Source organism: Bidens hawaiensis, unplaced genomic scaffold (genome assembly GCF_021521415.1).
Source record: "Bidens hawaiensis isolate Kalapana, Puna unplaced genomic scaffold, B.hawaiensis_p1.1 tig00035506_1, whole genome shotgun sequence".
In the NCBI taxonomy this organism is placed as follows: Eukaryota; Viridiplantae; Streptophyta; class Magnoliopsida; order Asterales; family Asteraceae; genus Bidens; species Bidens hawaiensis.
Window position 1 is genome coordinate 15,098 of NW_027496179.1, and position 14,331 is coordinate 29,428.

Below are 14,331 nucleotides of genomic sequence, written 5' to 3' on the forward strand. Positions count from 1 at the left end.
ATTATTATGATTGTATATTTAGTTTGTACATTCATGCTTCGTTGACTTATGCATTATAATCTTCAACTCGATAAACGTTGACAAAAATGAGAACGCCACAATGGTAAGTTTCTTTATTCTTAAATGATATAATATATTTAAAACTATGGAAGAAAATAAAAGGCAAATAAAGATGTTAAAGGTTAAAGACGAAGGGACAAATTTGTAACTATTCTTTAAATTAACAAAGGTTTAGTATAGATGGGGGATACTATTGAAACTATATTTGGTTAAATTAAAAAACACATGAGATCTAATGATTCAATGACCATTTTGCCCGTATTGATGGTTGCACCATGTATTGGTTGTAAATCTCATCTTAAGGCTATCCTCTCTGGAAGGGGCCAACGTTACCCCTCCATAGTGCCACGTCATTGCCACGCATGAAGCGGGGCTTCGAAGCCCCTCTCCATAACGTCCCATTATGCTTTGTCGCCCCATTATATATATATATATACACATATATGTATGTGTGTGTATGTGAGAGAGAGAGAGATGCAGACTCTACCACTCCCCTTTGTTGTCCCTTCATCGTGATGTAGCTCCCTCCTTTGTCGCCCCCACCGGTATGTAAACCCTTTGAAGCTCACAGTAGCTGGTCTAAACACATTATTTGCCATATCTCATGTATTATATACTGTTCATATGTAGATGATCAATCATTGTTAATAAAAGAAATTTTTTATATTTTTCTTAAAGTATTAGGATAGATGATATTGTTGCTTTTTAAAAGCCGCTTGTTCAAATGTACACAAGAAGAAAATAAAATATGGGTGGGTGAAATCATATGGCAGAAGAATATCCAGCGGTCGTCTTCGTATTCCCACCTTTCTGATAATGACTTAACTTTATTAATGTAAGCATACACTAACTTTTGATTTTTCTTCTACTTTGCTTATTCAATTATTGAACACTTTTAGTTCCACTAAGAAACGGGCCACGGATTTATTCCGAAATAATATGAAGAGAAAAACAGATCTGTTAATCGCTCATTTCGAAATTATAATAATGGAAGAAAACTGTGCCAAAAAAGGTCTTTCGCCACGCAAAAAAAGTGTGACTTGGCCGTTCGTGTAACAGTCCTGAAAATACGGTCTGAAAATGGTATAATAATGTGTCACTATTAATACCGTAACTAGCAATCTTCGTTGAACGATTGTTAGAAGTTCGCGTTAAATAGATTACCGTGAATGTGACCCACCAATGAGTGTGGCCCAAATAGAAAAACCCAACTATTAATTACTGCAGGCCCAACAATATCTAAAAAAACTTAAATGGGCTGGGCCCAATACCAAAACCCATACACGCATATAATCAGCGTAATGGACACAACTTGTCCATTTAAATTGAACCGGCCCAATAGTAGGCCCAACATGCTTGATATGGATATTTAATTAATACTTGCATGTTAGATGAAAGCGCTTCGTCTATATAAATAAGCCAGATGATCAAAACCATAAAACAAACACGTATGACGCATGAAACATCGATTTAATATTTCTAGTATAGCTACGCATACTATAAAAAGATGAAATATTAAATAAAGTATAATATTAACTATGTCAATAATTATATGAAATATATGTTGTGGTGATACAGAGTAGGGATGAGTAAAATCGATATTGGTATCGAACCGGTACCGGTATTGAAATCGGTACCGAATCAGTACCAAGGTTTTGAGTTTTCGTAACCGGTACCGGTACGGTACGGTAACGGTATTTCTCGAATTTTACTTAAATACCGGTACCAGTACAAAAAATTTACGATTTTCAGGATAGGGATTTTCAGTACCGGTACTGGTACGGTACCGAGCTCATCCCTAACCCACAGTCCCTCAAATCATTGATTTGACTATATTGATCGGATAAGATCATGTCCTAATATGGACCGTCACAAATTTTTTGACAGCTCATCTAAACCAAAATTTTCATATTTTTAGTTTAGACCATGGACTTTAACTTTTATAATGTACTATTTGGCCCACTAACTTTCAAAGTTGATAAATTAGACTCAAAATATTCAATATGTTATATAAGAAAGAGTTAACTACTATTTGCGTCCCTAGTTTGGTTCATATTGAAATCGAAACCGGGTCCAAAGCTTAGCGATTATTTGATCCGAAGACCGAGAAGGTTGTGATAACTCTTGATGTGTTTCTTTTTTTTCGAGAAGAAGACATGGTGTTGGTCTAATTCGGGGCTCAACAATGAAGAAACAAAGCTAGCACCAAGTTTATTTTGGGTTGATTAGAACGGGGTTATTGATACCGGAGTTGGGCAAGTTGTAATTGAGCCTGTGGGAAGCAACAACTTTAGCGACAAAAATTGAGTTTTGTCGACAAGCTTAACAAAAGAATTAACGACAACTTCACTTATGTCGTTAATTCAGACAGTCCATCAGCAACCGGTTTAATGACCGCTCTTGATACTCTCTGGTCGCTAATTCCAACAACTTAGTAACGAGTTTAGCGACACCGGCATCAACTGGTTTAGAGACAACAACACATAATGAGCCAGAAAGTAATATGCGAAGATCCTTACGTGTTCCGATCACATTGGTTAAGTTCAATGATTATGTCTTATATTCAAAACTTGAGGATATTGAACTTCTTTTATTAGAAGAAGGTGGACCGAGGAATTTTAGCTAAGCAAAATCCAAAACGAAGTGGATAAAGACTATGTAAATGGGACTCGAATCCATTAAACGAAACAACACATGGAAGTTGACGGGGTTACCGAGAGGGGCTAAATCTATCGGATTGAAGTGGGTTTTCAAGGTGAAAAGAAATGCAGATGGATCGATTAATAAATATAAAGCAAGACTGGTGGCAAAGGGTTACGTGCAACAACCCGGAGTCGATTTTAGCGAGGTCTTTGCTCCGATGGTGAGACTTGAAACTGTTCGTATGCTCATTGCCATTGCAGTTACTAAGGGATGACAATTACATCATTTGGATGTAAAGTTGGTATTGTTAGCGATGGAGCACATTAACGGCAAAGAACAACATGCTGACATTCTTACGGAAGCATTGTGTGAATCAAGTTTGATGAAATGAGAAGATTGCTCGTTGTTCGAGACCTCCTAGTTCGAGTCAGAAATTAGAGGGTATTGGTAATTTCCAACATAATAGGCCCGTCACCCGGGTTAGACCTATTTGGGCCCGTGAAATTCATTAATGATTTAATCTGCTTATGGGTTGTAATAAGGGTTTTATTATATTGGAAAATTGGAAATAAATAATCCCACCTTTTGTGTATTGACCGATAATAATTCCACCTTTAAAAATCACTACCAATGGTCCCACCTTTCAACTATTTTTGTCACAATGGCCCTTCGTTAAAAAATACTTAACGTTGTTAAGTTTTTTCCTAGTTTCAAATCGATGTTTTAGTGTTTTTGATCTGAAGAAGGATACGAGTCGACCGATGTGAAACTTATCTCGAAATGGTGATCCAAACGATGAAACAATGTTTCAATTCAAGTGCTTGAATTTCCAGTTAACAAAAATCAAACCATTTGAATCACCGTTTCGAGATAAATTTTACATCAGTCGACTCATATCGTTCTTACGATCAAAAGCCCTAAAACATCGGTTTAAAACTAGAGAAAAAACATAACGACGTTAAGTATTTTTTAACGGAGGACCAGTGAGACAAAAATAGTTAAAAGGTGGGACCATTGCTAGTGATTTTTAAAGGTGAGATTATTATCAGCAAATACACAAAAGATGGGATTATTTATTTCCAATTTTTCTATTATATTTGGTAATTAATTGTTGGCCAAGTTTGGGTCACCACATAAATACATAATCATGATTAGGGATTATATTGTAGTAAAGTTTTGAGTACATATGGTAAGGCTGAGGGGTGTGGAGCGCTAGGAAGGGCGCAAGAGGCCAGACGATCGCGCCCCGGGGCGCGAGCACCACACCACCGAGGCGCGATAGGGGCGCGAGAGGGGCGCGAGAGCGGAAAACGATGCAGGCGCCAGGGGGCTCGCGGGAGCTGTTGCGCGTGAGGGTGCTTGGGGGATGGTGAAAGAGCCATTGGAGGCTTAAATGTTAATAAAAAAAAAAAATTTTTTTCCTCTATATACATCACAATATATATCACATATATCCACACCCAAAACCATTCTCACATACCACACCCAAAACCAATATCACATACCACACCCAAAACCCGAAATCACCCCATATTCCAAACATTTTTTTAAAAACATGGCTGGAAATTGGTACCCAAACCTAGAATTAGATTACAGTTACGACGATTTATGGTCGGCACCGGACCAACCGATGTTTTATTCGGGGTCGCAACAACCATCCGGCTTTCAACCATCCAACATACAACCGTCTCCTAACTTTGTAGTTCCGGAGACACAAGAACCAGAACCAGAAGGTGAAGCTGCGGGACAAAGAAGACGCGTCCACCGGAAAAAACAAGTTGCAACGGACGGGTCGGGTTCGGCTTCGACCGGAAGGGCGAAACGGAAAATCACTCCGTGGTCATCGGATGAGAAGGAAGCCCTGTGTCGGGCTTGGATAGCCACTTCTGAGGATCGGCGTTGCGGTAATTGTTTTAACGTTTTTAAAAATGATTTTTAATAAAAAAGTTAAATAAAAAAGTTAAATGACATACAAATTTATTATGCATTTTGCAGCGGACTACCAAAAGAGCAAGGTCTTTTGGACAAAGGTTAGGGAGACGTTCTATTCGCTCGTTGGGAGTACAGAGCGGAACGCCGATATGATTTCGGGTCGGTGGACCGAAATCAGAAAATTTGTCGGCTTGTTTACTAATCTGTTCAACAGGAACGCCGGTCGTATGAGACCAAGTGGCAGTGACGATTTGGCGGTCTATAATTTCACTGTCGAAGAGTGGAGGCAGGAGTGCCTGCGGAGGTATGGGACGGTGAAGACGTGGGACGATGTAAAGGTGTGGGAGAGGTTGAGAAGGTGTTCCAAGTGGGTTGAGCTAGTGGCGCCGGACCTTGATGCGGAAGTAGGGCCGAAACGGACTAAAACTAGTTCGTCTGGAGCGTACAGCACTTCCGCCGGGTCGGATTGCCGGGTTGGATTCGACCTAAACGTTGCGGGGGAGGAAACGTCTTCACCGCCGAGGAGGCGGCCATTGGGAAGGGACGCCAGGGGGAAAAAACCGGCTGAGGGGGAAGCCGTAAACATCAACGATCTTGTTGAATCCCTCAATAAATTCAACAAAACCATGGAGGTGGTCTCTATTGACAAAAAGGAAAAAAAAGAATGAGAGATTTGGACTTCCTTGCAAGAGACTTCAGCCACCTAAATCCGGTCGACCAAATGCTGATGGAAAAACAAAAGGAACGTATCCGGAAGAGGTTGATCGAAGAAGATGAAGCCGAATAATAAGAATAATGTTTTTCTTTAGTACTTTAATTTTTTTTTATATATTAATGTGTTTTTTTAATTAATGTGTGTTTTTTTAAATAATTTCTTGTTTTTTTAATAATACGTTTTTTTAATACATTTATAAAAAAATAAAAAAATAAACCGCTCGCGCCCCCTCTCGCGCCCCTCCACACCATGGCCCGGGGCGCTATCACCACTACCAACACCCATCTTATCAAGTTTCTCTCTCTGCCACACGTCACAATATTATTGGCTGGCGCCCCCACTCGCGCCCCCTCTCGCGCCCCCCACACCCCTCAGCCTAAGAGTTGATTGTGGAATGAGATTGTGGTTATTATTTAAGAACTTTAGCAATGATGCTTGGTTAGGTTTCATTTCGATTTCCATTTCTTTTGGTATACTTAGTTATCAAATTGCTCATCAAAGTTTTTAAATAATCCTTTATTCATTACAAATAGAATATAATAATTATTTTATAATTCATAATTACAATAATGCATCATTTAGGTTCTAAGAGCATTTCTAACCCTTCCATTAAAACACCCCTTATCTTTAAAATTTAGAAAAATCTTCTAATTATTCACTCTATCCAATCCCCTGTCCATACGCTCTAACTCTAAATTATGAAAATATGATACATTAACTTTTTATTTATAAAAAGCTACAGTAATATCAACTACTAGCTTTCACCCGCCCATCTTTGTTTCCCTTTTATAAAACTCTCAAGTATGGCAGCAGCTATCTCCTCTTCATTCCCTCTGAAAGAAATAGAAGGCAAATGCAAAATCAAATAATTCCTCTTCATCAACAAAAGCTGCAACAGGTACCTCTCTTTGTCTTTCAGTTTCTATATTTTTATTGTAGGATTAAAACTATTAGTATGCAGGTGTTATTACAAATATGTTAATTAGGGTCTATAGATGCTCTATTGTCATATTCTTGGATCATAATTTGGGGCTTTGGGTTTATTAGGGTTTGTAGATGGATTGTAATTTGCATTCATTCATGTAATTAGGGGTGTACAGGATAGGATACGAGATAGACCCGTGAACCTGTTTTACAATACCCGTGAAACCGAACCGGAATTAGAAATAGTGTCCAGGTTCAGTTCTGATTACATGGCTAATCGGGATACGGCCCGGTTGCGTACTCCCCGGAACAGTTGTAGCCCAGGAAGAGTAATCACCAAAGTTTTTAATACCTCTTAATCTCAATATGTTATCGGTTTGAATATGGTTTTTTGAGGATGCTGAAAGTTCCATCAATTTCCATTTTCATAATATTGAAATCGTTATCTGTGTGAATCTACCTTTCCATTCGTCCAACAAAAGAATATTTAAACTAAATCACCTTTACCTAATGATGTCGTTATTTATATGCTTTTGTAATTTGTTATGTGCTTTTGTGTATACTGAAATTAAATCACCTTCTGTTGTACTATTATTATGCATAGAAAAAAACAAGGCAATTACAAACTAAAGTTACGGTAGTTCTCTTGTTTGTATTTATGAATGATTTGCAATTTTGTATGGCTTGGATTTGAAATGAATGATGGATTTGTAGGTATAACCAATTAACCCATGAATTGGGTACAATTGGATGATCAACAGCTTATTTGTTTATTCTTTGTTTACAAATAAAAAAGCAATATAATTGTTCCAACATATTTCATCTTTAGCGTTGATAAAAACTTGTGTGTATTTTGACAGGTTGAGTTAATTGGATATTTGATCACATGCCTCGTACATTCTTTCGCAAATTATTAACATACATATCTTCTTCTGAAGATGATAGTGATGTTGATCTTAATGAGGATGGCGAAGGACAATGTATTCGCAAGCGTTGTAGGTTTATTCGGCGTAATCATATTCAAGGACACCAGTGTCTATATCGCGATTATTTTGCAGTAAATCCCATATATCCTTCAGATCTATTTCGACAAAGATTTCGTATGCGTCGTCCTCTATTTCTCCGTATTCTAAATGAGGTAGTGACTCACGAGCCATACTTTGTCCAAAGAAGAGATAATGTCGGAAGACTCGGTTTATCTTCTATGCAAAAGATAACCGCAGCACTTAGAATGATGGCGTATGGGGTTACCGCAGATTTTATGGATGAATACATAAGCATTGGTGAAAGCACCGCAATGGAGAGCCACAAAAAATTCTGTGAGACGATAGTAAATATTTTTTCAACTGAATATCTACGTTCACCAAACACCAATGATATTACTCGATTGCTTGTTGTTGTGGATCAACGAGGATTCCCTGGAATGCTCGGAAGCATTGACTGCATGCATTGGAAGTGGAAAAATTGTCCCACAGCTTGGAAAGGTATGTACTCTGGCCATATTCGTGAACCTACTATTATTTTAGAGGCGGTTTCCTCATATGATCTCTGGATATGGCATGCATTTTTTGGTATGCCCTGTTCACATAACGACATTAACGTGCTAGAGAGGTCTTTCATTTTCACGGAACTTGCGCAAGGGCGTGCTCCTCCATTCAATTACACAGTTAATGGTAACGACTATACTATGGGGTACTACCTTGCAGACGGTATTTATCCTAAGTGGCAAACTTTTGTAAAGACGATTCCGGCACCAAGAGGAACAAGTATAAACATTTCGTAAAAGCACAAGAATCTTCAAGAAAAGATGTCGGGCGAGCGTTTAGGGTACTTCAACAACGATTTGCAATCATTCGAGGACCTTCACGAATGTTCAAAGTGAGTGTGCTAACAAATATAATGAAAGCATGTGTTATTCTTCATAATATGATCATTGAAGATGAACGCGATGATGGTGACGGTCTTAATATGGAGTATGATCAACTTGATGATGATCTCCCCGAATTGTTAGGCACTCATACATCTGAGTTCATTGACTTCATCGAACGTCATCTTCGTATTAGAGATAACTCGGCTCATTATAAACTTCAAGAAGATCTAGTTGAACATCAATGGCTACTCTATTCTCAATAATAAACGATATCGCATTATATTTATTATTTCGTGAATGTTATTGGTTGGAGTTAGAAACATGCTATGTGATTATCATTAGAATTATTATGTAAGAACATAACTTATTAGCTCAACTTTTGTTAAAATTTGCATCTATTTGGATCATTTGCTTGTAATGTGTTAGGAGTGTGCAACAGGTACGACCCGGCCCGACCCAACAATTTATTGCTTTTGTTAATCTTTTGTTTAACTGATTAAAGCTTTTGTAATGCTTCTCTAGATGCTCATGTGATTTTTTCTTTTGTATTGCATCATATTATACTCCAATGGTGTTTAGATTGCATTTGTGATTTGTTTGTATTGCAGAATAATAATGCGATTTGTTCCTATGATTTCTTTGTTTGAATTGCAGGAGCTGTTTGTTCCTACTGTAGCTCAGATCTTTGTTTAGTCAGTTTGTTTTTATAGTTGATTATTTTAACTCAAGTTTTTTGTTTAGGCTTTTACTTTTCTTAACATTTTTTGTTTTCTAATCATCATAAGTCTGCATGTTGTGGCCATGGGCTAATATATTTTTGTATGTAGATCAGCAAGGTATGCATTTATTCCACTGTTAAAGGTTGAATAGAGATGTTATGACTTTATAGGTCAAATCATTTTTATTTGAGCGTTTGAACCTCATGGTTGATATCATGTTTTCTAGCAAATATCTAATATAGGTGGTTATGTCAGTTTTTATGTTGCAAGTTTAACTCTGGCCCAAGAGTCAAACTTTTTTTTCTTATTTTTTTTCCATTGTTAAAACGTAGTCATTTGCTACTTTCACTTTTATTTAACTTATATATTTTTTTTGTTCAATCATATAGTGTATAAATGGAAATTTAGACTACTATAAATAGATAGCTTCTATCATTCTTTAAATTCATATTGATTATAATGTTTGGTTAAGAATACTTCACGAGTTTGAACCGAGCATTGGCTCGTTTAACGTAATCGATTTTTATAAATATTTAGAAACTTCTTAAAACAAAATTATAATATGACAAAATAGTAAGTCGTTAAAATTGTAATTGAGTAGAAAGAGAAAAAATTAATAAAAAAATAATATAGAGATAGATAGAATAGGATGTGAGGTGCTTTTTAAAATGAAAGGACAAATTTTAAAAAGTAGTGGTTTTTTGTTAAATTATAGGAATAAAGATAATGGATGGGACGAGAATGCTCTAATAACTAAGCTAACCATCGCCATCACCATCACCATCTTTTTTCTCCATCACCACCAGCCACCCTCTAAGCATCGTTGCTCCCAGAACCTGTCTCATGCCACCACTGCCACCCAATTCAACCTGCAACTCCAACCCTTCAATCAGATTTGAATCAGATCCCAACAACCCTTGCACAACATCTAAGAACCTCGATTTGAGAGAGTTAGCAGGTCTCCGAGTTGTGAAAAGACAGTGACAATTTGTAGATCAGTTCAGATGTTTGGTTGTGGTTGTAGGAGTAGGAGGCGGCAGCCAGTGAGGATATTGAAGAACATGGGTGGAGGTGTGTGTGCGTTTGATTTACATGTGAAGTGAAGATGGAGTGGTGGGAAGTGGGTTTGGAGTGTCCCATTTTTATTGATAATTTAATTTTATATGTTTGTTGCCTGTGGGTTTTAATTACAAAAAAACTACATAAATAGCCCATATAAATTGGGTTTATTCAATTATAAATTTAAGTTAATTAAGTAATTGGAAAACTTAACATCAGTTAGTGTCAAGGATTAGAATCGAAGCAAATAAATAATGGTAAGTAAAAGCCATTTTCGTAAAACTTCTAAATTTGCTATTATGTTGCGTCATTTTATATCTTTTTATCAAACTTTTGTGTTCATTTATACACTCTGTAATTGCTAAGCGTGTTTTTCTTTTTTCATTCATGCGCTACTTACATCAACATCATGGCGGGTAGTGACTGGTGATCAGTAAGAGAGAATACAAACGATTAGTGGACACATTTATACAAGATTTTTTTTATAATTAGTCGAACATTTGTATTTTATTTGAACGTTGAATGGGTACACACTTTCTTTTGAATAGTTTGCCTTTATTATGATATTTTATCATATATATTAATATAGTGACATGAAAGTTCGTTGATGTTTCATATAAGCTTAAATCCCCTTCAACATCAATCATTAAGAGAGATAATAAATCAGAACTCCTTAGTCCTTATGGTCGACCTAAGTAATTATTTATAGTCTTTGTAGATAACAAACCAGTGGTATTGCCTTTCAAAAAGAAAAACACCCAAGTGATATTGTCATATAATTACATTATTATTTCTATAAATGGAGCATCTAACCTTTAGGCAATCCAAACTGCATATCTTAAGTTATCTTTGTTGTCATCTAACAACGTAGTCGAGCCAAATGGCACAACCTATGAATCTCCGTTTCGTCTTCTTTATTTTCACTTCCACAATGATATCAATCACGTCGTCGTCGTCATCATCATCTTCACGACGATCATCAATCTTACATTATTCTTATGGATAAATCAATGATGCCGTCACCCTTCCCTAATCACCATAACTGGTACACTTCTGTACTTTCATCACTATCGGATGAAGTTCCCGCGACACATCTGTATACATATAACCATGTCATGGACGGATTCAGTGCGGTCCTCACCAAGTCCCAGCTCCAGCAGCTTGAACAGATGCCTGGCCATATTGCAACGTTTGAGGAGACACTTGGCCAGCTTCATACCACGCACACGCCTAAGTTTTTGGGACTAGAGAAACATGTCGGACTATGGCCGGTTTCTGATTTTGGTGAAGATATGATTATTGGTATATTCGACTCCGGAATTTGGCCTGAAAGTGAGAGTTTTCATGACCAAGGAATGTCAGGAGTGCCTTCACGTTGGCGTGGAACTTGTGAAGCCAAAGGTTTTTGTAACAAAAAGCTTATAGGTGCGCGCTCATTTAGCAAGGGGATGAAGCAGCTAAAGGAAAACATATCAACAAAATATGACTATAATTCCCCAAGAGATTATATGGGACATGGAACACATACATCTTCAACAGCAGCTGGTAGTCTTGTTCAGTCTGCTAATTATTTCGGGTATGCCAACGGCACAGCGACTGGAATAGCACCGAAGGCTCGGTTAGCCATGTACAAAGTGTTGTTCTTCAGAAACTCAATAAGTGCTGCAGCAACTGACACACTGGCGGGAATGGATCAAGCCATAGAAGATGGTGTAGACCTGATGTCTTTATCGTTAGGGTTCCCTGAGACACCGTTTTACCGCAACCCTATTGCAATCGGAGCATTTGCAGCTATGGAGAAAGGGATCTTTGTTTCTTGTTCAGCTGGTAATGATGGCCCTGATGCATACAGTATCAAAAATGGAGCTCCGTGGATCACTACTGTTGGTGCCGGAACAGTAGATCGAGAGTTTGTTGCTTATGTTACACCTGGTGATCGGAACTATGGAACCTTAATCGGGAAATCGATTTTCCCGGATGATCGGTTGATAGAGAAGGTTCACATATACTATGGATATGGAAATCGAAGCAAGGAAGCTTGTGCTTATAATTCCCTTGATCCCAAAGATGTTAAAGGCAAATACATTTTCTGTGAATTTGATGTTGATATAATATTACTTTATGAACTCAATGCTACTGGGGCTGCTGGAGCTATCTTCAGTTCTTCAGCCTTCGATAACCTTTTCCTGGCACAAAACTTAATTTTTCCGTTTGTTGTACTCGAACCAAAGGTCGGAAAATTGTTAAAGAAGTACATAATCAACACTGAGAAGGCGAGTATTAGTGTTAAGTATGGTGATACTTTATTGGGTGTTAAACCAGCTCCACAAGTTGCAGACTTCTCGTCAAGAGGACCCAGCAAGCAATCTCCTTGGATCCTAAAACCAGATCTTTTGGCTCCTGGAGTGGATATCTTGGCTGCATGGGTGCCAAACAGAAAAAGTGCGCAGATCGGATTTGATTATTTGTTCAGCAATTATAGTCTTGTTTCAGGTACGGTACAACTGAATAATAATAATTGCATTTTTAATCAACTATATATATATGCAAATGCAATAAGGAATTGCAAAGGAAAGCTAATCAAATAGTATATATCCTTAAACTATGACAAAATGTTATAACAAACCCTCACTAATAATATATTCATCGTAATAGGTACATCCATGGCTTGTCCGCATGTTGTAGGCGTGGCCGCGTTACTGAAATCAACCCATCGTGACTGGAGTCCAGCTGCAATCCGGTCTGCAATGATGACAACAGCCGACATTCTTGACAACAACAAAGGCATAATTATGGACACCATGACAGGTAAATACGGTACCCCTCTAGATTTTGGTGCTGGGCATGTTAACCCAAACAAAGCCATGGATCCTGGTCTGGTATATGATATTCAACCACGCGATTACATCAACTATCTTTGTGCAATGAACTACACTCAAAAGCAAATTCGAATCATTTCGCAGAAATCAAAGATTGATTGTGCGAATGCGACCCTTGATCTTAACTACCCTTCGTTTATTCTTGTCTTAAACAACACGAATACCACTCATCACGTGTTCCAAAGAGTATTAATGAATGTGGGGACGCCAAGTTGTTCATATCGGGCAGAGGTAAATACTCCTGCGACGGGTATGCATGTTGTTGTGAAGCCTTCCGTGATATTTTTTGAAGCTAGATATAGTACGGCCAAGTTTGAGGTCGTTGTTGATGTTGATATAATTGGTGATCCTTCGATCAAAGGTGGGTATTTAGGTAACTATGGGTACCTAAGCTGGCACGAGGTGAATGGAAGCCATGTCGTTCGAAGTCCTATCGTATCTGCAATTGCATATAATATGCAACCCTAAGATCAGGAAGTGGTTGATGCGTAACAGATATTCAACTTTAAATACAAGTTAATTTATAAGACACAAGTGATGCAAAAGTATATTCTAAAAAATAAAGTTGCGATGGTACCATTATAAACATTGATACGTATCGAATAACAAAAAAATAAAACTATGCAAAACCGTGACCTACCTAGATTTAGCAGTTTTAAATTTTGTTTGTTTAATATTATAACAAATTAGTATACTAAATTTAACAAGCCAAAACTGAACTTACCAAGCCGAATTAACACAAGCAAATATTCAACTGGTACAAATTTTTGACGCATGGCGACAATCTACATATATGAATAACGTCAGATGTCCCTTACTCAATTAACAGGAAAAGGGTGCAAATTTTTCTTAATTAAATAACGAACCCATAAATCAATTTTTGCTGGTGAATAAGACGGTCAGCGGTTGATGGTGCGGTGCAAATGGCGGTTGTGGCGTGGTGTAAATGGTGGTAAATTTTGTCAAGAGAGCTTCGAGAAGGCAGATTTCATGAACGATGGAAGAGTGTTTGTGAGACCTGTTTAATTTTAGTGAATGCAATCTTAGAAATAAATTTATTATTGTTAATTATTATTTTGTATTTTTTTTTTACCTTCAGCTTTTATTTGCGTAATCATAGATAAATTGGAGGCTATTATTGGTAAAGAATATATTATCATAATCATAATCATAATCATAATCATCAGGCGGAATAAAAATTAATTAGTTGCAAGATGTCAGAAAGAAGCTATAGTTGGTCCTCATCATGATAACAAAGATTGAGCACTTAACAACAGGTAAGATTTTATGAAAAAACAATCTGAATCTATCTTTTTGGTAATTCTTCGTTTTCTTAATATAAGTTGCATTTGATTTTGATTGCATAAACTGTAATGTTTTTTCCATCACTTGATGTTGTATTGTATGTAGTCTTTACAGTTTTATTATGTTAAGTAAAGAGTTTCAAGAATGCTTGTAAGTTTCATTCACATATATGTGCTGAGTTACTTGTTAGATTGAGATGAATTCGTTTCAGAATTTAGATTATTC

At 37.2% G+C, this 14,331-nt stretch overlaps 1 protein-coding gene and 1 pseudogene across 2 annotated transcripts; both read left to right on the forward strand.

The window, feature by feature from the left end:
- The first annotated feature begins 7,160 nt into the window (after positions 1-7,160).
- Positions 7,161-8,407, forward strand: LOC143587440 (uncharacterized). Its single transcript, XM_077068736.1, has 2 exons — positions 7,161-7,758; positions 8,016-8,407. The coding sequence occupies exons 1-2, from the start codon at positions 7,161-7,163 to the stop codon at positions 8,405-8,407; spliced, it is 990 nt and encodes a 329-aa protein (XP_076924851.1).
- Positions 8,408-10,802: 2,395 nt separating this feature from the next.
- Positions 10,803-13,269, forward strand: LOC143587441 (subtilisin-like protease SBT1.7 pseudogene; annotated as a pseudogene). Its single transcript, XR_013144887.1, has 2 exons — positions 10,803-12,415; positions 12,578-13,269. The product of XR_013144887.1 is annotated as a subtilisin-like protease SBT1.7 pseudogene (transcript).
- The last annotated feature ends 1,062 nt before the right edge of the window (positions 13,270-14,331 follow it).

Coding starts and splice junctions, on each gene's coding strand:
- LOC143587440 (XM_077068736.1), top strand. CDS start 7,161: ATGCCTCGTACATTCTTTCGCAAATTATTAACATACATATCTTCTTCT. Junction 7,759..8,015: donor TTGTCCCACAGCTTGGAAAG/GTATGTACTCTG, acceptor ACTTTTGTAAAG/ACGATTCCGGCACCAAGAGG.